The sequence below is a fragment of the Tamandua tetradactyla genome, chromosome 9 (genome assembly GCF_023851605.1).
Source record: "Tamandua tetradactyla isolate mTamTet1 chromosome 9, mTamTet1.pri, whole genome shotgun sequence".
In the NCBI taxonomy this organism is placed as follows: Eukaryota; Metazoa; Chordata; class Mammalia; order Pilosa; family Myrmecophagidae; genus Tamandua; species Tamandua tetradactyla.
In genome coordinates, this window is record NC_135335.1 from 5895278 (window position 1) to 5917531 (window position 22254).

A 22254-nucleotide genomic window follows, 5' to 3' on the forward strand; every position below is an offset into this window, starting at 1 on the left:
AGATGAACAATCTCTTTATAAATTCTGGATACTAGACCTTTATCTGATATATCATTTCCAAATATTGTCTCCCATTGTGAAGGCTGTCTTTCTACTTTCTTGATGAAGTTCTTTGATGCACAAAAGTGTTTAATTTTGAGGAGTTCCCATTTATTTATTTCCTTCTTCAGTGCTCTTGCTTTAGGTTTAAGGTCCATAAAACCGCCTCCAGTTGTAAGATCCATAAGATATCTCCCAACATTTTCCTCTAACTGTTTTATGGTCTTAGACCTAATGTTTAGATCTTTGATCCATTTTGAGTTAACTTTTGTATAGGGTGTGAGAGATGGGTCTTCTTTCATTCTTTTACATATGGATATCCAGTTCTCTAGGCACCATTTATTGAAGAGACTGCTCTGTCCCAGGTGAGTTGGCTTGACTGCCTTATCAAAGATCAAATGTCCATAGATGAGAGGGTCTATATCTGAGCACTCTATTCGATTCCATTGGTCGATATATCTATCTTTATGCCAATACCATGCTGTTTTGACCACTGTGGCTTCATAATATGCCTTAAAGTCAGGCAGCGCGAGACCTCCAGCTTCGTTTTTTTTCCTCAAGATGTTTTTAGCAATTCGGGGCACCCTGCCCTTCCAGATAAATTTGCTTATTGGTTTTTCTATTTCTGAAAAATAAGTTGTTGGGATTTTGATTGGTATTGCATTGAATCTGTAGATCAATTTAGGTAGGATTGACATCTTAACTATATTTAGTCTTCCAATCCATGAACACGGTATGCCCTTCCATCTATTTAGGTCTTCTGTGATTTCTTTTAGCAGTTTTTTGTAGTTTTCTTTATATAGGTTTTTTGTCTCTTTAGTTAAATTTATTCCTAGGTATTTTATTCTTTTAGTTGCAATTGTAAATGGGATTCGTTTCTTGATTTCCCCCTCAGCTTGTTCATTACTAGTGTATAGAAATGCTACAGATTTTTGAATGTTGATCTTGTAACCTGCTACTTTGCTGTACTCATTTATTAGCTCTAGTAGTTTTGTTGTGGATTTTTCCGGGTTTTCGACATATAGTATCATATCATCTGCAAACAGTGATAGTTTTACTTCTTCCTTTCCAATTTTGATGCCTTGTATTTCTTTTTCTTGTCTAATTGCTCTGGCTAGAACCTCCAACACAATGTTGAATAATAGTGGTGATAGTGGACATCCTTGTCTTGTTCCTGATCTTAGGGGGAAAGTTTTCAATTTTTCCCCATTGAGGATGATATTAGCTGTGGGTTTTTCATATATTCCCTCTATCATTTTAAGGAAGTTCCCTTGTATTCCTATCTTTTGAAGTGTTTTCAACAGGAAAGGATGTTGAATCTTGTCAAATGCCTTCTCTGCATCAATTGAGATGATCATGTGATTTTTCTGCTTTGATTTGTTGATATGGTGTATTACATTAATTGATTTTCTTATGTTGAACCATCCTTGCATACCTGGGATGAATCCTACTTGGTCATGATGTATAATTCTTTTAATGTGTTGTTGGATACGATTTGCTAGAATTTTATTGAGGATTTTTGCATCTGTATTCATTAGAGAGATTGGTCTGTAGTTTTCTTTTTTTGTAATATCTTTGCCTGGTTTTGGTATGAGGGTGATGTTGGCTTCATAGAATGAATTAGGCAGTTTTCCCTCCACTTCGATTTTTTTGAAGAGTTTGAGGAGAATTGGTACTAATTCTTTCTGGAACGTTTGGTAGAATTCACATGTGAAGCCATCTGGTCCTGGACTTTTCTTTTTAGGAAGCTTTTGAATGACTAATTCAATTTTTTTACTTGTGATTGGTTTGTTGAGGTCATCTATGTCTTCTTGAGTCAAAGTTGGTTGTTCATGTCTTTCCAGGAACCCGTCCATTTCATCTAAATTGTTGTATTTATTAGCGTAAAGTTGTTCATAGTATTCTGTTATTACCTCCTTTATTTCTGTGAGGTCAGTAGTTATGTCTCCTCTTCCATTTCTGATCTTATTTATTTGCATCCTCTCTCTTCTTCTTTTTGTCAATCTTGATAGGGGCCCATCAATCTTATTGATTTTCTCATAGAACCAACTTCTGGTCTTATTGATTTTCTCTACTGTTTTCATATTTTCAATTTCATTTATTTCTGCTCTGATCTTTGTTATTTCTTTCCTTTTGCTTGCTTTGGGATTAGTTTGCTGTTCTTTCTCCAGTTCTTCCAAGTGAACAGTTAATTCCTGCATTTTTGCCTTTTCTTCTTTTCTGATATAGGCATTTAGGGCAATAAATTTCCCTCTTAGCACTGCCTTTGCTGCATCCCATAAGTTTTGATATGTTGTGTTTTCATTTTCATTTGCCTCGAGGTATTTACTAATTTCTCTTGCAATTTCTTCCTTGACCCACTCGTTGTTTAAGAGTGTGTTGTTGAGCCTCCACGTATTTGTGAATTTTCTGGTATTCTGCCTATTATTGATTTCCAACTTCATTCCTTTATGATCCGAGAAAGTGTTGTGTATGATTTCAATCTTTTTAAATTTGTTAAGACTTGCTTTGTGACCCAGCATATGGTCTATCTTTGAGAATGATCCATGAGCACTTGAATAAAAGGTGTATCCTGCTGTTGTGGGATGCAATGTCCCATAAATGTCTGTTAAGTCTAGCTCCTTTATAGTAATATTCAGATTCTCTATTTCTTTATTGATCCTCTGTCTAGATGTTCTGTCCATTGATGAGAGTGGGGAATTGAAGTCTCCAACTATTATGGTATTTGTGTCTATTTCCCTTTTCAGTGTTTGCAGTGTATTCCTCACGTATTTTGGGGCATTCTGGTTCGGTGCATAAATATTTATGATTGTTATGTCTTCTTGTTTAATTGTTCCTTTTATTAGTATATAGTGTCCTTCTTTGTCTCTTTTAACTGTTTTACATTTGAAGTCTAACTTGTTGGATATTAGTATAGCCACTCCTGCTATTTTCTGGTTGTTATTTGCATGAAATATCTTTTCCCAACCTTTCACTTTCAACCTATGTTTATCTTTGGGTCTAAGATGTGTTTCCTGTAGACAGCATATAGAAGGATCCTGTTTTTTAATCCATTCTGCCAATCTATGTCTTTTGATTGGGGAATTCAGTCCATTAACATTTAGTGTTATTACTGTTTGGATAATATTTTCCTCTGCCATTTTGCCTTTTGTATTATATATATCATATCTGACTTTCCTTCTTTCTACACTCTTCTCCATACCTCTCTCTTCTGTCTTTTCGGTTCTGACTCTAGTGCTCCCTTTAGTATTTCTTGCAGAGCTGGTCTCTTCGTCACAAATTCTCTCAGTGACTTTTTGTCTGAGAATGTTTTAATTTCTCCCTCATTTTTGAAGGACAATTTTGCTGGATATAGGAGTCTTGGTTGGCAGTTTTTCTCTTTTAGTAATTTAAATATATCATCCCACTGTCTTCTAGCCTCCATGGTTTCTGCTGAGAAATCTACACATAGTCTTATTGGGTTTCCCTTGTATGTGATGGATTGTTTTTCTCTTGCTGCTTTCAAGATCCTCTCTTTCTCTTTGACCTCTGACATTCTAACTAGTAAGTGTCTTGGGGAACGCCTATTTGGGTCTAATCTCTTTGGGGTGCGCTGCACTTCTTGGATCTGTAATTTTAGGTCTTTCATAAGAGTTGGGAAATTTTCAGTGAAAATTTCTTCCATTAGTTTTTCTCCTCCTTTTCCCTTCTCTTCTCCTTCTGGGACACCCACAACACGTATATTTGTGCGGTTCATATTGTCCTTGAGTTCCCTGATACCCTGTTCAAATTTTTCCATTCTTTTCCCGATAGTTTCTGTTTGTTTTTGGAATTCAGATGTTCCATCCTCCAAATCACTAATTCTATCTTCTGTCTCTTTGAATCTATCATTGTAGGTATCCATTGTTTTTTCTATCTTTTCTACTTTGTCCTTCACTTCCATAAGTTCTGTGATTTGTTTTTTCAGTTTTTCTATTTCTTCTTTATGTTCAGCCCATGTCTTCTTCATGTCTTCCCTCAATTTATCGATTTCGTTTTTGAAGAGGTTTTCCATTTCTGTTCGTATATTTAGCATTAGTTGTCTCAGCTCCTGTATCTCATTTGAACTATTGGTTTGTTCCTTTGACTGGGCCATATTTTCAATTATTTGAGCGTGATCCGTTATCTTCTGTTGGCGTCTGCGCATTTAGACAGATTTCCCTGGGTGTTGGATCCAAAAGTTTGGAAGATTTTTCTGTGAAATATCTGGGTTCTGTTTTTCTTATCCTGCCCAGTAGGTGGCGCTCATGGCACACGTTTGTCTGTGGGTCCCACCAGTAAAAGGTGCTGTGGGACCTTAAACTTTGGAAAACTCTCGCCGTCCGGGGGGTTCGCTAGCCGAAGCGGCTTGAGCTGGCCTGGGGTCCGAACGCAGGGAGGGTTGCTGGTCCCTGCAGCCTGGGAAAGAGCCCGTCCGAATTTCCTAGTCGGCCTTGGGCGACAAGCGTGGCGGGAGGGCGCCAGCGGCAGGGGCCCGCCCAAGAGAGTGCACGTTCCCCGGAAGTCACGGGTTTGGAAGGGGCCTCCCCCACCCGTCACTGTTCTCCGTGGCCTGGGGATTTCCGATCCAATTCTCTCAGTTGGTCCAGGGGACCGCGCGTGGTGTGGGCGCCAGCCGCCTTGGTTTCAGGGGACCGCCTCTCCAATTCTCCCAGCCGGCCCGGGAAGGGGGAAGGGAGTGACTCCGGCCGCTTCCCACCCCACCCGGTGAGGCCCGCGCGCCTCGGCGATCTCACCCGAGCTGCTTCTCTCAGCCAGCCAGCCGTTCCAGGATGGGGTACGTTGTCTTTTTTATCTCTGTTGTGGCTTTGGGCGCTTTCTGTATGGTTTCTACTCCCCTAGTAGCTGTCCTGGAGAAGAAACTAAGATCCGCGCGTCTTACTAAGCCGCCATCTTCCAGGAAGTCTCTCAACTTTTTTTTAACAGTATAGCAAGAACAGAGATTGAATCAATAATCAAAAATCTTCCACCAAAGAAAAGTCCAGGACCAGATGTCTTCACTGGCAAATTCTGGCAAACATTTAAAGAATACCCATCCTTCTCAAACTCTTCCAAAGAACTCTAGGGGAGGGAACATGTCCCAATTCATTCTATGAGGCCAGCATTATTCTGATACCCAAACCTGGTAAACACAACACAAGAGTACAAAATTGCAGACCAATTTCCCTTATGAATATAGACACAAAAATCCTTAACAAAATACCAGCAAGCCAAATACAATGGCATATTAAAAGATTAGATGCCATGACCAAATAGGATTCATCCAGGAATAGCTCAACATATGGAAAAAAGTTAGTGAAATAACTACATAAATAGAATGAAGGAAAAAAGCCACATGGGTGTCTCAATATATGTGGAAAAGGCACAATCTAGCACCCTTTCTTGGTTAAAACAAACAAACAAACCACACTCAGAAAAGTAGAATAGAAGGGAACATTCTCAATATGAGAAAGGCTATTGGTGAAAAACCCATAGCTAACATTATACTAAGTGGTGAAAGACTGAAAGCTTTCCCTCTAAGATCAGGGATGAGACAAGACGCCCACTTTCACTAATGCTATTAAATATTGGAAGTTCTTTCCAGAGCAATTAGGCAAGAAAAAGAAAGAAAAGTTATCCAAATTGGAAAGGAGAAAGTAAAACACTCTATTTGCAAATGGCATGGTCTTACATGTAGAAAATCCAAAGGAATTCACAAGAAAACTATTAGAGCTAATAAATGAATTCAGAAAGTGGCAAGGTACAAGATCAACACACACAAAATAACCGTGTTCCTACAGACTAACAATAAACAATCCGAAGAGGGAATTAATAAAATAATTCAACTTACAATAAAAGAATTTTATTGACTCTAAAATAAAGTATCTAGGAATAACTGGAAATTACTAAGAATACAAAGACTTGCATACTGAAAACAATGAAATACTGCTGAAACAAAGGAAAGTCCTAAATAAATGGCAAGGTGTCTCATGGTCATGGGTTGGAAGAGTTAACACTGTTAATATGTCAATATCCCCCCAAAACAATATACAAATTCAGTGTAATCCCCATTAAAATACCAGCTACCTTTTTTTTGTTGAAATGGAAAAACAATAAATTTATATGGAAATGCAAGGACCCCCAAATAGTCAAAACAATCTTGAAAAAGAAAAACATGGCTGGAGGACTCACACTTGCCAATTTCAAATTGTATTACAAAGTGACAGTAATCAAAACAGTTTGGCACTGGCATAAAGACAGACAAATACATCAATGATACGGAATTGAAAGTCCAGAAATAGATCCACACATTTCCAGGATGGTAAGTGCTTGCAGTGGAGAAAAGAATGGTCTCTTCAACGAAGGGAGTTGGGAAAAGACATCCACATGCCGAAGTGCCGAGTGTAGACCTCTACCTCACACCATATATAAAAAATCAACTAAAAATGGATCAAGGACCTAAATATAAGAGGTAAAGCTATAACATAGGGACAAATAGTCATGACCTGGGATTTGGTGATAGATTTTTAGATATGACACCAAAAGCATAAATGACAAAAGGAATAATATATTTGATTTCATCAAAATTTAAAAAATTTGAACATCAAGGAAATTACCAAGAAAGTGCAAAGACACAGATAGAAAGAAAATAGATTTAAAAACGTTTATCAGATAAGGGTTTAATATCCAGAATATAATAAAGAACTCCTACAACTCAACAATGAAAAGACAAACAACCCAATTAAAACATGGGCAAAGGATTTGGATAACCTGTCTGGACATGAAGTCATCCCTTCAGTATAAACTGTTGCTCCTTTTTTTTTCTTTCTGTGATAAGAGGTTTGAGTTTTAGTAGAGACAATAACTCCCCCTTCTTCCGCTCTACAGTTTATAGTCAACTCACAAATAAGACACAGCAAACAAATTGGATTCAAACTTAGTTTCATTTAGGGAACTTGTCTTGAACGACATGATTTGGATTAGTTTCCTAATACCTGACCCTGCATTAGAGAAACTTAACCTGCCCAGTCACAGCAGCACTGGACAGATGCACACCTCTCCCTCCAGCAGGAGAGAAAGCCTTCTGTAAGGAAGAGAGCGATCCACAGTGCAATCTCTCCATGGGCCGGCAAATCCGGGCTGGGCTCCAGAAGACACCACCCCAAGCATGCTCAGCCTGGGGAGGAGTGGCAGTTTCTTTCTCTTTTAACTTTTTTTTTTTTTGTATAGTATAACATATATACAAATCAAAGAAAGAAAATGATAGTTTTTAAAGTACTCTTCAACAAGTAGTTACAGGACAGATCCCAGAGTTTGTCATGGGCTACCATATACCATCCTCAGATTTTTTTCCTTCTAGCTGCTCCAGAATATAGGAGGATAGAAGGCTTAAATATTTTTTTATCATCACAATTGACTTTTTTCTTTTTTGTGTGTGTGTGAAAAATAACATATATACAAAACGATAAATTTCAAAGCACAGCACCACAATTGTAGAACAGATTACACAGTTCTGTGGGTTACAATTCCACAATTTCAGGTCTTTACTTCTAGCTGCTCTAAGATACTGGAGACTAAAAGAAATTTCAATTTAATGATTCAGCAATCATATTTGTTTGTTAAACCTTATCTTCTCTGCATAACTCCACCATCACCTTTGATCTTTCTATCCCACTCCTTATGGGTATTTGGGCTATGCCCATTCTAACTTTCTCATGGTAGAAGGGTCTGTCACTAATATGGAGTAGGGAGATGGAACTAGTTGATGTTCTGGAGAGGCTGGGTCCTCTAGGTTTCAGGACTTATCTGGTCCACGGACCCATCTGGAGGTTATAAGTTTCTGGAAAGTTACCCTAGTGCATGAAACCGTTGTAGAATCTTACATATTGCCCTAGGTGTTCTTTAGGATTGGCTGGAATGGTTTTGGTTGGGGTGTGGCAAACTGATAGGTAGCGATGTCTAACTGAAGCTTGGGTAAGAGTGAACTCCAGAGTAGCCTCTCGACTCGATATGAACTCTCTCAGCCACTGATACTTTATTAGTTACACTTTTTTTCCCTCTTTTGGCCGGGATGGAATTGTTGATCCCATGGTGCCAGGGCCAGACTTATCCCTGGGGGTCATCTCCCTTGCCACCAGGGAGACTCTCACCCCTGGAGGTCATGTCCCACATAGGGGGGAGGGCAATGGTTTCACTTGCAGAGCTGGGCTTAGAGAGAGTGAGGCCACATCTGAGCAACAACAGAGGTCCTCCAGAAGTAACTCTCAGTCTCACCTATAGGCGGGCTAAGCTTCTCAGCTGTCTACATAAGCTTCACAAGAGTAAGCCTCAAGATCAGGAGTGGCAGTTACTTGACCACTACATGTGGCATGGGGAAGGTGTTCTCCTAACTGTATTTTTTATTTGTTTTAAACTGCTTCTTCTCCTTATATAAGCCATCTTTAAAAAAATTAAGGTATAAATCACGTACAATAAAATGCACATAAAAGTATATGGATCATTGGGTTTTGACAAATTTAATACAGTTATGTAACCAGCACCACAAAGAAGGCCTGCAAGATTCCCATCAGCTCCGTAGCTTCCTTGGACCCCTTTCTGGTCAGTCCATCTCTCTCCTCAGCAGCAATATTCGAATTTCTCCCACCAGAAATCAGTCTGGCCAGCCCTAGGGCTCCATATAAACAGACATACACCACATACTCTTATGAATCTTGCTTCTTTCATGCTCTTGAGATTCATAGATATTGTTGGATTTATGCACTGTGTGACATAGTCTGCTTATTCCTGTTGGACTCCTGTTCTTTATTTATGAGTAAAGCAATAGATAACCTTACACAAATCTTTTGTCGCTATGTATTTTCACTTCTCTTAGAAAAATACCTAGGAGTGAAATTGCTGCGTCCTATGGTAGGTGTATCCCCAACTTAAAAATACATATATATATAATTTTAGATAGGAATTTGAATTTCATTTGTTCCACATTCTCATCAGTATTTGGTATGGTCTTTTTAATTTTAGCCACCTGAATAGATGTGAAATGGCATCTTTTTGTGGTTTTAATTTGCATTCCCTAATGACTCATGAAGTTGTCAAATAGCTTTTCAGGTGCTTAGCAGCCACTCTTCTGTCTTCTGCAGCTCTGTGTCCTGGTGCCCATTTGTTAAATTGGCTTGTTTACCTTATTTTTATTTGAAGTTTTTTCTATATTCAGGATGAGTCATTTGTCTGGACACAGAGAGATTACCTTTTTTCCTCATAGTCCATGGCCCCTCTGTTCTTTTTAGTAGTGTCCCTTGAAAAACAGAATTTGTTTTGATGGAAGCCCAATTTCTTTCTTTCACAGTTTGTGCTTTGTATGCTCAGAAGCCTCTGCCCATCTCAAAGCTGTAAAGATACTTTTGTTTTCTTCTAGAAGCTTCATCGTTTCAAATGCTTATGTTCAGCGCTATGGTCCATTTCAGATTTTTATATATGCTGGAAGACAGGAGACAGGGTTCACTTCCTCCATACAAATATCCCATCCTATGGCATCATAGGCTGGAAAGACTTTTCTTTCCCATGTGATCACCTTGGTAATTTTTGTTGGAATTAAACTGACCATGTATTTATGGAATTGCTTCTGGGTTCTATTTTGCTCCACTGATCTGTCTCAGGGGTCAGCAAACTTCTGTGAAGAGGCCGATGTACGTGACTTGGCAGGCCGGATGGGCTGTGGGTCGCCTCAGCAAGAGAAACATCGGGCCCCGGAGCAAGTGGGGTGCAGCCCCTCACGCCGGGGAGGGCGCAGCTGATAAAGCTTAAATCTCATATACACGTCGGTCTGTTTCCAAAGAGCTTTTTTTTTTTTTTTTTACATTACTCACTGGTTTTTGCCTAATGCCATACCTGTGACGTTTTTCTTGCTGTACTGGCTATCAAAGACACGACTAGGCTCTAACTGCTCTTTGTTGGAACCCGATCAAGTGGGAGAGAAACGGCACCGGAAGGATTTCACCGGGAGTATGCTGTGAGAGCCACAGCTGACGCTGGACGTTTACACAGCAGGGCACTCCTCTAAATGCTTTATGCTTAATCTCTCCAAATCTGGTTTGCTAACAGTGTGGTGTTGGCCCAAGCTACGGAACCTCTCTGTATCCTCTGTATCCCTGCTTAACATCTATAAGGGAGCTCGACAGACTCACCTCATGTAACTGCCGGGAGGAAGTTAGTGCAAGTACAGCACTTAGGAGAACGCCTGACATATGGTAAGAGGTTAGTTTTGTGTTCCTAAGTAGAGAATCAGAGTTAAAAAAAATTAGGAAATGCCTTACAGAGCAAGCCACACACGGTGGGTCCTGACTTTGAAGTATCGATCACCCACTGGGCTAAAAGCCCGGAGGCAGCACCGTGTAACCCGCCCATCGGTGAGTCCTGAACGAGCGCCCTACCGATGGTAAAGGCTGCTGCATAGGAAGACCCAGAGTGAGGGAAACTGAACCAAAGTAAAGAATGATGAGAGGCTCTGGAATGAGGCCAAGTACAAAGGGATCAGCTCGCTCTCTGCAGAGGACAGAGGAAGTACTTTAGGCTTTCTGTTGCAGCCCCTCCCAGCAGTGCAGAAGGCGGGCATGGCTATGTGCCAATAAAACATCATTCACGACTACGAGAGGGCTGGACCTGGCACGGGGGATGTAGTGTGCTGACCCCTGAAGCGGAACAGTTAAGTCCATCTACTGCAATTAAAGGGCTTGACTTTTCTGGAGGTGAATGTTTTAAAAGGAGCAGCAGGATCAAAGAAAGGTTACAGAAGGGTTAGCTGGTGATATATGGGGTTGAGAAGCGAGGAAGGAGTAAACAGCTAACATGAAGCATTTATTTTAAGCTAAAAGCTATTCTGTCTACTTGACACGTGTCCGCTCTGTGGACTTGGCACTACTTTCCCCACCTGACAAAGCAGCTGAGACAGAGAAGTCAACTGTTCGAGGTTACGCCCCTTGGGTAGCTGAGGTAGGATCTGAACCGGAGCCCCCAGTGCAGCCCGGAAGGGCCTGGGGGTCAACCTGCCCCAGGGAAAAGGACCACCAGGGGGACAGTTCCTAATTCAGACAGGGGGCGGGAGAATGAAAATGACCAGTTGTGATGGAGCACTAAACTTCTTATTGTTAAAGAACTCCTGGGAAATGTTATCAGGCAAGTGTTCTTTGTGGGGTTGGAAGCCAGAAAACACAGGTTGGGGAGGACCTCCACATGGCGAAGAAAAGCTACAGGACCAGACAGACTCCCCAGGGCAACGCCTCCGCATCAGGCATTGCTTATTCTGGAAGTCTGAGTTACAGCAGTGGATAAGATGCGGATGCCGCAGTCCAAATTCAGCATCGCTCCAAGTCTCCCTTGCACAGGACTAACTACAATTCCTTCTTACGCCAGGAAGCTCTGACCTATTAAAAATCATCATAACCCCCCACCCTGTTCGATTACTGAAGCCCAAGCAAGGTACAAGAGAAGAGAGTACTAGAAACAAAGAATCAGGCTTTATTTTGTTATTTGTAATACAGGTACTGTAGACATCTGTGAGTCTCACAATGTATTATGGCCAATACACAGAAATTAAAATAGAAATTAAGTGAGAAGAGATCTGCCCCTGGTCCTTGGGCTGTCGCTCTCCAACGGACCGACCACTCTCTCCTTCCTCATGTACTCTTCCTGCCATTTATGGAAAGAAAAGCAAAACAAAATATAACCCAGAGAACAACTTCAAATGCCCTGTCACCAGCAGCAGGTTGGATGAAATAAGACACTGTTACCTTGGGTGGAATGGAGTGGCCAACCCAGTCCAAACTGCAAAGGCAGCCTGTGCCACCACTGGAGCCAAACCTTGGCACTGGCTTGAAAAGCTCTCTGCCAGGGGAGACACGACTGCATGATCCCTCAGCCGTCCCCAGAGTCCTGTGCCACACGAGCTGGGGGTCTCAAGACAACTGCAAAGAGACCTGTTCTCTGCTTACATAAGGAGCTGGGTGAGAACACACGAGGACAGTCTCTTCTGAGAGGAGCACACAATAAAAGAGGGTCCTGAGGCTGCGTGCAAATGTCAAGTAAGCCACCCTTGCCATGTGTCCCAGGGATAGCTGCTGGTTCCATTGTCCTGGGAGTGCTAGGTTTGCCTTGGGAAGTCTCAAAGAAGAGTTTACCATTTAAAATGGAAGAAGTAAATAAGAAATAAGGCAGACATTTGACTTTTTTTTTTATTTCCATATGCAATGAATGTAATGTTTAGGCACGCTGCTTGGGATGCTATTTCTAAAAAAATTGTTGGCCATATTTTAGAATATCCTTTTGGTTTTAAATACTGGTCAGGAAAAACAAATGATGTAAAAATACGTGGATTATTTTCTATTACAGAAATGAAAAACTGATTTGCATCTAAAAGTGCAAAGGTGAAGTAATTTAACCCTTTCACCAGACGATATGGCAATATACAATATATTGCTTCAGCTGTTTGAGAAGGCTGTGATGTATTTTTATATTGACATAGAAAATTATAAATTACATTGAATTAGTATCCATAATCACTATATATATACACAAACCAGTTCTAAAAAAAAATACACTGGTTTAGAATTTACGAGTGAAAACCTCACACGGTACAGTAAAACAATTAACATGCTCAGGTGCCAGATTGTGATTTCTACTTTAAAAATACGAGCCTGGAAAATGAACGCACTCCAATCCCATTAGCAGCACGAGCATTTTTCAACTGACTTGCCTAATGTGATTTAGGTATGTTAAAATATACAGATTGCTCTGAAATGTTCATTGGTGATGCTTGTTAACAAGGTAAATTTTGGTGACTGGGTTAAAAGGCGGATCAACTACCAAAACAAAACAAAAAACAAAAAACCCAAACCACAAGCCATATACACTCCAAATACTCTAGTGTTTCACCTGTAGGAATAATCATTTCAAGCAAACAAGACTTGAACAGAACATATGGCTTTACAATAACATCAGTTTATCAACTAAGTTGTAGCAATAAATACTTAATCTCTACCAATAGACTTACATTTTTGATCCGTTTTAAACAATACAGAAAACAGTTACCAATCGAAAACTGGTTATAAAAAGAACACCAAATATTTCTTATTCAAAATCACTTTTGTATGTTAGAACAACCAAAATTACACTTAGAGGGCATTTCAATCCTATGACTCCTTGCCAGTCTGGAAGAAAAATGAATTCAGAATTTTGTACAAGGTGAAAAATGTATGAAAACTGCCTAATACTTTGGTCACACTAATAATTGTCAAATAGTTATGTTTCAAATACAATAGATCTGTGTATTCACTTTTATAAAACTATTCTTACAGCCGTTTTAACTATAGCATTACTACTCTTATTACATGGACGGCAAGATCTTATTTCACAGGCCACCCATTATTTAGAACAATACAATATAAACATACACAAAAATTCTTGGTATTTGTCAATGTGCAATCTCTTTACACTTCTGGCTTTCTCTGTACAATGTCTTAGACTCTAAAATAGAAAGGTTGCTGGTCCTGATCCCTTGCAGAGTGAGTGCAGCAGTGACTGGCTGGGGGGGAGGGGGGGGGGCTCTGGACGAACCCTCCAGAAGCCCCGATGGTGGCAGTCTGCAGTCCTCAGTCAGCACAGCAGAGGTCACTCATCATACAGGGCCATTGACCGAGGTGTCGCTGGGAACGCGTGGCTGGTCAGTCCTGAGGAGTAAGAGACAGATCTGAGATGACAGAAATGTGGGGCAGAAAATGATACTCACTCAGCCTCCCGAGGCCAGGGACCATCTATTGTAATATTGTGTAACCATCCCTAGCATGAGGCCTGGCACTGAGTAGTAGGTACTGAACGAAATGCTTCATAAATGCATCATAAATGCATTGTCTAAGAGTCCAGAAAACCCACAGAGCAGCATCGATGCTTCACTAGCGTTAACTCGGCGCTTAGCCAGGCCCTGCCAGGATACCACCCACTGCAGCTCCGTGGAAGCAGAGGGGAGAGCAGGGCAGGGGCTCTGAAACTGCTGCTCCAGGGGCTGCAGGAACTGTGCTCAGCCCTGCCTCAATAAGGCTTTTCTCTGGTTTCATAGCTCAGGACCCATGAAAAATTTCACTTGGAAAAATGGCATTCTGCTACTGGAAAAGAAAGTGAAAGAAAAGGTTTATAAATAAGACAAACCTTAGAAATTCAAACAAATAACTGAGAAAATAAATTTATTCCCACTAAACAAATGTTAAGTTTAAGGGGGGGAGTGGGGAGAAATGGGATGCCATAGTCAAAGGAGTGATGGGATATATAAAGTTTTACCTTCCTCCATGTGTATGACATACTTTAAGGCTTTACCAAAATTTTATAAAGCAGACTAAACAGAGAGCTTAGAGCCCTAACTGGGAAGCATGTTGTAAGTACTTTTGAATTAGCATTCAAAATTTATAAATAGAATGTGTGAGAGAGAAAAACAATTTTTAACCTTATACCTGCTACTATGATAGAGAACCAAGAAGTCAGATCTAACACACCTAACACAACACACTCTATACTTGATGTCTCAGTATTTCACAGGCCTTCACTGGAGCCAGTGGTGCTCAAATGTTTCTTATAATTAATTGAATTTATGTGAAGATTAAAAAGTCATAAAACAAACATTCATTCTCCTATAATGCCCATGAGGGAAACATAAGCAGGGCTTGCCACATTCAGAGCAGAGCCATGCTGACCAGTGACCACAGAGCACCCCCTGCTGGTGTCTGCTGGTTATGTTGTTGGCATAAAATGCTTAGGACAGAGAAAAGTACTCTGTGACAGCTTTAAAGGTTACTTTATTTCTTATGGAAGGAATATATAAACAGCTTTTTTTGGTTGAATATACCTAACTCTTGGAAAAGCAGAACAGAGTTCCTTCTGCCCTAAAGGCAAATCATGTGGCGGGAGCCTGGTGCAAAGAGAGGAGACACCAGGCCAGGAGCCTGCTCCCCCTGGGAGGCGGCATGGCCCCTGGGTGCCAGCCTTCAGGGGCTGCCACTACAGCCTGGCCTGGTCCTTGAGACCACTGGCTAAGACTAAACAAAAGTGACTAGAAAGAAAACATCAATTTTCTTGTGGGATCATCAACTTGTGGATTCCAAATCCACAGCTCTGCTAGTGGGAATTTAAACACTTAAGACAAGATCAACATTGTTTTGGGGAAAACAAACATTGAACCAGGGAATCAACAGTTGGAACTTTGAGCCCCACATACAGAAGGGCTCCAAGGACATTCTCCATGTGTCACAGAGGCATGGCCGAGGGACCGTGGAGGCTCAGCAGCACGTTCCTGGGATGTGCTGAGGTGCCTGTATCTAGACAACTGACATTGCAGGGGTCAGTGAGGATTTGGCTGCCCCAGCCTACAGAACTCAAATGCTCAGTGCCTCACACAAAAAAAAGGGAGCTGTGCCAGCACAAAAGATGCCTTTCCACGGTGGGTAGTTTCTTACAGAGCCAGTGATACTACTGAATCTCTACTCTTAAATCACCTAAAACCAGTTTTCAGTTCCTGGGGTAAGCAGATAAACTACTACCTCTAAGTTCTTAGCTCTCTCACCTTGATTACTCTGAGAACTGGAAACTGTTATTGTGCTAAGCGAGTCAAGTCACCGAATGCATGAGGACCACTAAATGACCCCACCCCACCTGCTCAGATGTCAACTCCCCTCCCACCCACCAGAAAACGACAGGCAAAGGCAGATCTGAGGAGGCGAGTGGCGAGTTACCTCTGCTCAGGACTACTGCTGGGGAGCTGGGGGGCCGTGGACTTCGACTCTGCCATTTGCGGGGTCTCTTCCACCACATATTTACAAGCAGCATCTTGAGAGGTAGTCAGTTTTCCTTCCTCGCTGCAGTAAAGAGGATGACATACATTACATGCCCCAGGAAGCTGCCCTGAACGTTGAACGAGATCACATGCAAATGGCTTTGGAAGTCATGACTGCCATGGGGTCAGAGTCCTCAGGCGGGGCATGCTCAGGGGAGCAACCACAGGGACAGGGAAACCACAAAAGGAAAGGACCACACACAAGTGGGGGTCAAAAGAGGGACAATGTTAATGTAGCTGGAATCTGATAAAGAACCATCTGTATTTCCATACATACCGATAGGATTTCAACACTCTGAAGCCAAGTGTGCAAAACAGAAAAAGAAATGTACAAAAGTTTCAGAATACTCCTATAAATGAAGAATTTGGGGGAATAATATCTCCATCACTGCACCTAAGCAAAACGGCAGATTCGGTGAAGGTGTCAAAAGAACCTGTTTGAAGGAATGAGTTTTTAGTTAAAGTGTTTTGCTTTAGGGCCAAGCCCACAAATGAAAACAGTTGGCAGTTGGACAGACCCCGACAGCTGCTTGCCAGCTGGAAACCAGAGCCCTGAGGAGGGTGGTGCCAAGTTATCTGAACCAGCGTTTACAACCTTTTAAAGTTGCCTCAAATACCGTCTAAGAAGCACAAACACTATGAAGAAAAAGAGAACCAAGAACAGTTGCCAGAACAGGTAAAAACAGATCATGAAGGACCAGATGATTTGGGAAGACAAACAAAAAAGGACTACTTTTCCCCTTAGAACATTCTTGCTGCAGAAAGAAAAAGTACAAAGCGTTCCTCAACTCTGCTTGTGGGCTGGAATTTTAGAACTTGCCTATTCCGTCTGAGATTCACATCTTCAGATCATCAAAATGGCCCCAGGGTGAGTTAAGGTGCAGTGAGAAGGCCTCTCTGGGGAGCCCAACCCTTCTCAGAGCGAGTCCCTGTCCAGGACGTGCTGATTATTTCAAGCCTAGGACCTGCCGACCACTGGAATGGCCTGGCCTAGGATGTCCCTCACTCTCCCTCCCCACACCTGGCCGTGCCAGGGCTCTGGGCCGTGCACTGCCCCACCCCCCAGAGATGAGCACACAGCGCCTTCCCCTCCGTGAGCAAAGCTGACCCATAAGGGACCTGTCGGACACTTGGCAGGGCTCCATACCCAGCTGTGCCAGGCAACAGCATGCCCATCTCCACAGGGCCCCACCTACCCAGCATTACCCACCTTCCTAATTCCTACTAACAGAAGAGGTATAAAATGATATGTATCAGTCATCACTTACATTTCTCTGCTAGCAAAAATGTTTTAAGGATTCCTTTATATGCTTTTCAGGCTTTCTATAAACGGCCTATTAATATTGTTGCCATTTTCTGATTTGGGTTTTCTCTTTTCCTTATTGGTTTATAGGAATTCCTTGAATATTAGCCATTAGCCACTTGACTTAGGTACTATAAAGATTTTTCCATCAATCTGCCAACTGAATTTTGTCTACAGTACTTTGTGAATCAGAAATGCTTAATTTTAATGTAATCCTATTCAATTCTTTGCATTCCAGTTCATGCTTTAGAAGGTTTTCTTTTAAAGAAGTCCTTTCTGTCCATAAGTCAGAAAGATATTCTCCTACATTTTCTTCTATTAAGTACCATGAGACATTGGCCATGCCACTTAACTCAAGTGTCTTGGTTTCTTCATCTACAAAGTGGGAGTGATGATTATAGAACCCAATTGATAAGCCCTGTGTTAGTTTGCAAGCTGCCGGGAAGCGATATACCAGAACTGGAACAACTTTCATAAAGGGGAATTTAGTAAGTTACAAGTTAACAGTTCTAAGCCTGTGGAAACTAAGGCATCCAGGGAAAGATACCTTAATTCAAGGAAGGCCGATGTGTCTGCCACACCTCTGTCAGCTGGGAAGGTACACTGGTCCCTTGCTCCTGGCCTCCGTTGCTTTCAGTCTCTGTTCCTGTGGGGGCTCCTCACTTTGCTTCTCCAGGGCTGACTTTCATCTCTTGGCTTCCCTTGGCTCTCTCCAGGTTCTGGCTTGCTTAACATCTCATGGAACATCTGCTAGGCTCCGCTTCTCCAAACACCCGTGTCTCTGTTCTCCACATGCCCACATCTGTGTCAACAATGCTGTGAAGCTTCTCCCAGCTCTGAGGCTTCTGTCATTCCTCTTGTTTCTGAATCTCTCCAAAATGTTCCCTTTTAAAGGATTCAGTAAACTAATGACCCACCTGGAATGGGTGGAGTTACATCTCCATGGAAATAATCTAAGATCTCAACCTACATTATTGAATCAAGATTAAAAGAAACACTTGCTCCTACAAAATTGGTCTGTAGATTGGGTCAAATTAAAACACGGCTTTTCTTAGGGTACATAATAGACATGTTTTTTCCATATACAAAATGCATTCACTCCATTACAATATTACAAAAGCCTTAAACCATTCCAGTAACAACACAAATTTAAAATCAGAACCAAATTTCATCCAAGTCAGCCAGTCATCGTCTTCTGGCTCTAGACCTGTGACACTCAGAACAAGTTATCTGCTGCCCACATACAAAGGAGGGTAGTTACAGGACTCATGTTTCCATTTCCACAGGGAGAAACTGGAAAGTAAACGGGTCACTGGACCCATACAGCTCTGAAAACTCGCAGGGCAAAACTGCATTGGATTTCAAAGTCTGAGAGTCATCTATCCTCAAGGCTTTAGAAAATGGCAGTCCTATGGCAGTTTCCTAATATAACTTTTTAGACAGGTTAATTGAACACCATAAGTACACGGAACCTTGAAGAAGGCATGAGATTTTGTAGGTTTGTCCAGTGTGATACCCCGATAAATTCCAGAGTGATTTGACAATGAATAAAAAAGTATTTGCAAAGTCCCCTTGGGGGAATGGCGAGAAAGACGGAAATTCAACTTCCTCATTTGGAGAATTCCTGATATTCTCACAAGCAGTGGGGACAACCAAATCAACAGACTGGGCCCTCAATCTTGGGGTCTGCCCCTATGAAACTTATCCCCACAAAGGATAGACTAAACCTACTTATAATTAGCCCTAAGTATAGGTTTTTTTTTTATTTCTATTATTGTTTTAATTCTTATTCTGTTGTCTTTTTATTTCTTTTTCTAAATCGATGCAAATGTACTAAGAAATGATGAATATGCAACTATGTGATGTTATTAAGAATTACTGATTGTACATGTAGATTGGAATGATTTCTAATTGTTTTGTTAATTCTTTTTTAATTAATAAAAAAAAAAATTAGCCCTAAGAATCAACCCCAGAGAACTTCTTTTGTTGCTCAGATGTGGCCTATTTCTCTCTCAGTCTACATGGCAAGCAAACTCACTGCCCTCCCCCTCTCTACGTGGGACACGACTCCCAGAGGGGTAAAGCTCCCTGGCAACGTGGGACAGAAATCCTAAAATGAGCTAGAAATCAGCACCAGGAAATTGAAAAAACCTTCTCAACCAAAAACAGGAAGAGATAAATGAGACAAAGTAAAGTTTCAGTGGCTGAGAGATTTCAGAGTCAAGAGGTTATCCTGGAGGTTATTCTATATATATTCTTATATATATATTCTTCTATATATATATATATATATATATATATCCCCTTTTTAGTTTAAGGTGTGTTAGAGAGGCTAGAGGAAGTGCCTGAAACTGCAGTGCTGTGTTCCAGTAGTCACGTTTCTTGAAGATGATTGTATAACAATATAGCTTTTGCAATGTGACTGTGTGATTATAGCAGAAAACCTTGTGTCTGATGCTCCTTTTATCCAGGATATGGACAGATAAGTAAAAATATGGATTAAAAATAAATAAATAATAGGGGAACAAATGTTAAAATAAATTGAGTAGACTGAAATAGTAGTGATCAAAGGGATAGTAAGGGGTATAAAAAAATAGGGGGAAGAAAGGTTAGAATAAATCAGGCAGATGGAAATACTAGTGGTCAATGAGAGGGGTAAGGGGTATATTACGTATGAATATTTTCTTTTTCTTTCTTTTTCTGGAGTGATGCAAATGTTCCAAAGAATGATCACAGTGATGAATATACTACAACGTGATGATATTGTGAGCTTGACTGTATACCATGTATGAAATGTTTGTATGTTAAGAATGTTCGTGTTTGTATGTTATTTTGCTTTATCAATTAAAATAAAAAAGAAAATGGCAGCCCCACCCTTTCCAACGGCCTAGGCAGTGGCCTTGCTCTCTCTCCAAAAACTAAGGTGAGTTGCAACACTGGGGCTCACTGGGGGGACCGTCCACCTTTTTCTCAGCTGCACCCTCTCCATACATCAGGGCTGCATTGGGGCTCTCTGCCATGACCTGGGCTCAACCCCTTCAATAAGTTGGCAGCCAGGCTCCCCCCAATTTCCTGTGTATGTGCGCCACCCTCTCTGAGCCTGAGGTGGCACAACTCTTCCTGAACAATGAAGCTGAAGGCCCACCCTCTGCTCCCAGGGCAAACTCACGCTCTCCGTGTGTATGGGTCGGTCTGCTCTCCTGGCCCAAGGTTTCCTGGCTCCAGACCTTAGCCTCCATGGTTCTGTCTCTGAAGACATTTTATCTTCACTTTGTCCCTTTTCTGGGCCTTTTAGTCCAGACTGGCAACAGTTCCATTTATACAGATCCCACAACACTTTTGTTGGTTTTCTATGCAATGTGCTCAGATTATGCCTATCAGAAAAAAGGAGTTTCCCTAAATCCTTCCTGAATAACTCCAATCCTGGCTTTTTCTGAAATGGCTGGCTGATTCCATGTTTGCTTAAATCCTCATGTGGGGCCCTAATAACTGGGAGTCTCCCTTTCTGGAAGCCCAGAATTTTTCTGACCATTAGTTTCTGTTTTCTTTGTACCTAAGAGTTCAATATTCAACTTATCTTTTTCCTCTTGCATTTTACTAAAAGCTTCAAAGAGCAGCCACACTGCACTTTCCACATTTAGCCTGGAAATTTCTTCTGCTAAATATCCAAGTTCATCTCTCAAATTCTGCCTTCCATCTAAAAAAGAATGTCTTTCTTCCAGTTTTCAATGACATTTTCATCATTTCTGCCTAAAGTCCTATCAGAAGTACCCTTTGAGTCCACATTTTTACCAACAGTCTCTTCAAACCAATTCAAGCCTGTCCTACTAAATTCCTCATAATTCTTCCAGTCTTCCCCTTATCCATTAAAAAAGCTGTTCCAACATGTTTGTTATTTGCAAACCGCAGCAGCACCCCATTTTTCTGGTACCAAATCTGTGTTAGTTTGCAAGCTGCCAGAATGTGATATACCAGAACTGGAACGGCTTTTGAAAAGGGGAATTCAATAAGTTACAAGTTTATAGTTCTAAGGAAGTAAAAATGTCCAAATTAAGATACCTACAAGAGGTCACCTTCACTCAAGAAAGGCTGATGGTCATATGAGGCCTGTCAGCTGGGTAGTCCAATGGCTGGCATCTGTTGGTCCCTTGCCCCTGGGCTCCCTCGCTTTCCCCCTAGGGGGGGTCCTTACTTTGCTTCTCCAGGGCTGGCTTTCATCTCTTGGCTTCCCTTGGCTCTCTCCAGGTCCTGGCTTGCTTAGCATCTCATGGGGACGTCTGCTGGGCTCTCAGCATCTCCAAACATCCGTGTTTCGTTTTCCACATGTCCATATCTGTCAGGTCTACTGTGAAGTTTCTCTCGGCTCTGAGGTGTCTGTCATTTCACTCGTTTCTGACGCTTTTCAAAATGTTCCCTCTTTTAAAGGATTCTAATAAACTAATCAAGACCCCATCGGAATGGGTGGAGTCACATCTCCATCAAATCAAAAGTTAATATCCAGGGGTGCAAAGGTAGTTCAGCGGTAAAATTTTTGCCTGCCATGCAGAAGACCTGGGTTCAATTCCTGGCCTGTGTACTTCCCTGGTTCCTCCACCCTATAGTTCAACAAATGGTGCTGCAGTAACGGACTAGTCACATGGAGAAAGAATGAAATGTGACCCCCACCATACAGCGTACAAAAAAAAGTCAATACCCACATGGATGCACCACACCACCATGAAGATACTCTAATCAAAAGATTCCAGCATATATTATTGAATCAGGATTAAAAGAAATGGCTGTTCCTACAAGATTGGATCAAAGTTAAAACATGGAGCACAGGCCCTCAAGGGGAAAAAAATGAATCAACCCACCTGAAGTGTTCAGAGAATAGTGACTGGCACATACCATATATGCTTGTTCTTCTCACCTGGGGATTAGGGAGGATCTAGTTTTAATTTTCCCTTGTAGTGAACCAGCCTCTTCCCAGCATGACAACTAACTCAGCTCTCCTTTCCTGCTGTCCCTGAGCTCCATACTCCATCACAATCGCCCCTCCTCTGGGTAC

At 41.4% G+C, this 22254-nt stretch overlaps 2 protein-coding genes across 11 annotated transcripts in view; one reads left to right on the forward strand and one right to left on the reverse strand.

Annotated features, from left to right (window-relative positions):
* TESMIN (testis expressed metallothionein like protein) overlaps positions 1-22254 on the forward strand; it is a 178666-nt gene that overhangs the window by 151850 nt on the left and 4562 nt on the right. The window lies entirely within an intron of this gene.
* PPP6R3 (protein phosphatase 6 regulatory subunit 3) overlaps positions 11525-22254 on the reverse strand; it is a 201272-nt gene continuing 190542 nt past the window's right edge. For 9 of the 10 annotated variants that reach the window (XM_077115458.1, XM_077115457.1, XM_077115455.1 and 6 more), the window contains 2 exons: positions 15804-15926; positions 11525-13754 (listed from right to left, as the gene is read on the reverse strand). In XM_077115458.1, the coding sequence (XP_076971573.1) occupies positions 13703-13754; positions 15804-15926 (175 nt within the window). In that variant the 3' untranslated portion in view covers positions 11525-13702. The remainder of the gene's footprint in view (positions 13755-15803; positions 15927-22254) is intronic. The other variant, XM_077115456.1, reaches the window with a different exon arrangement.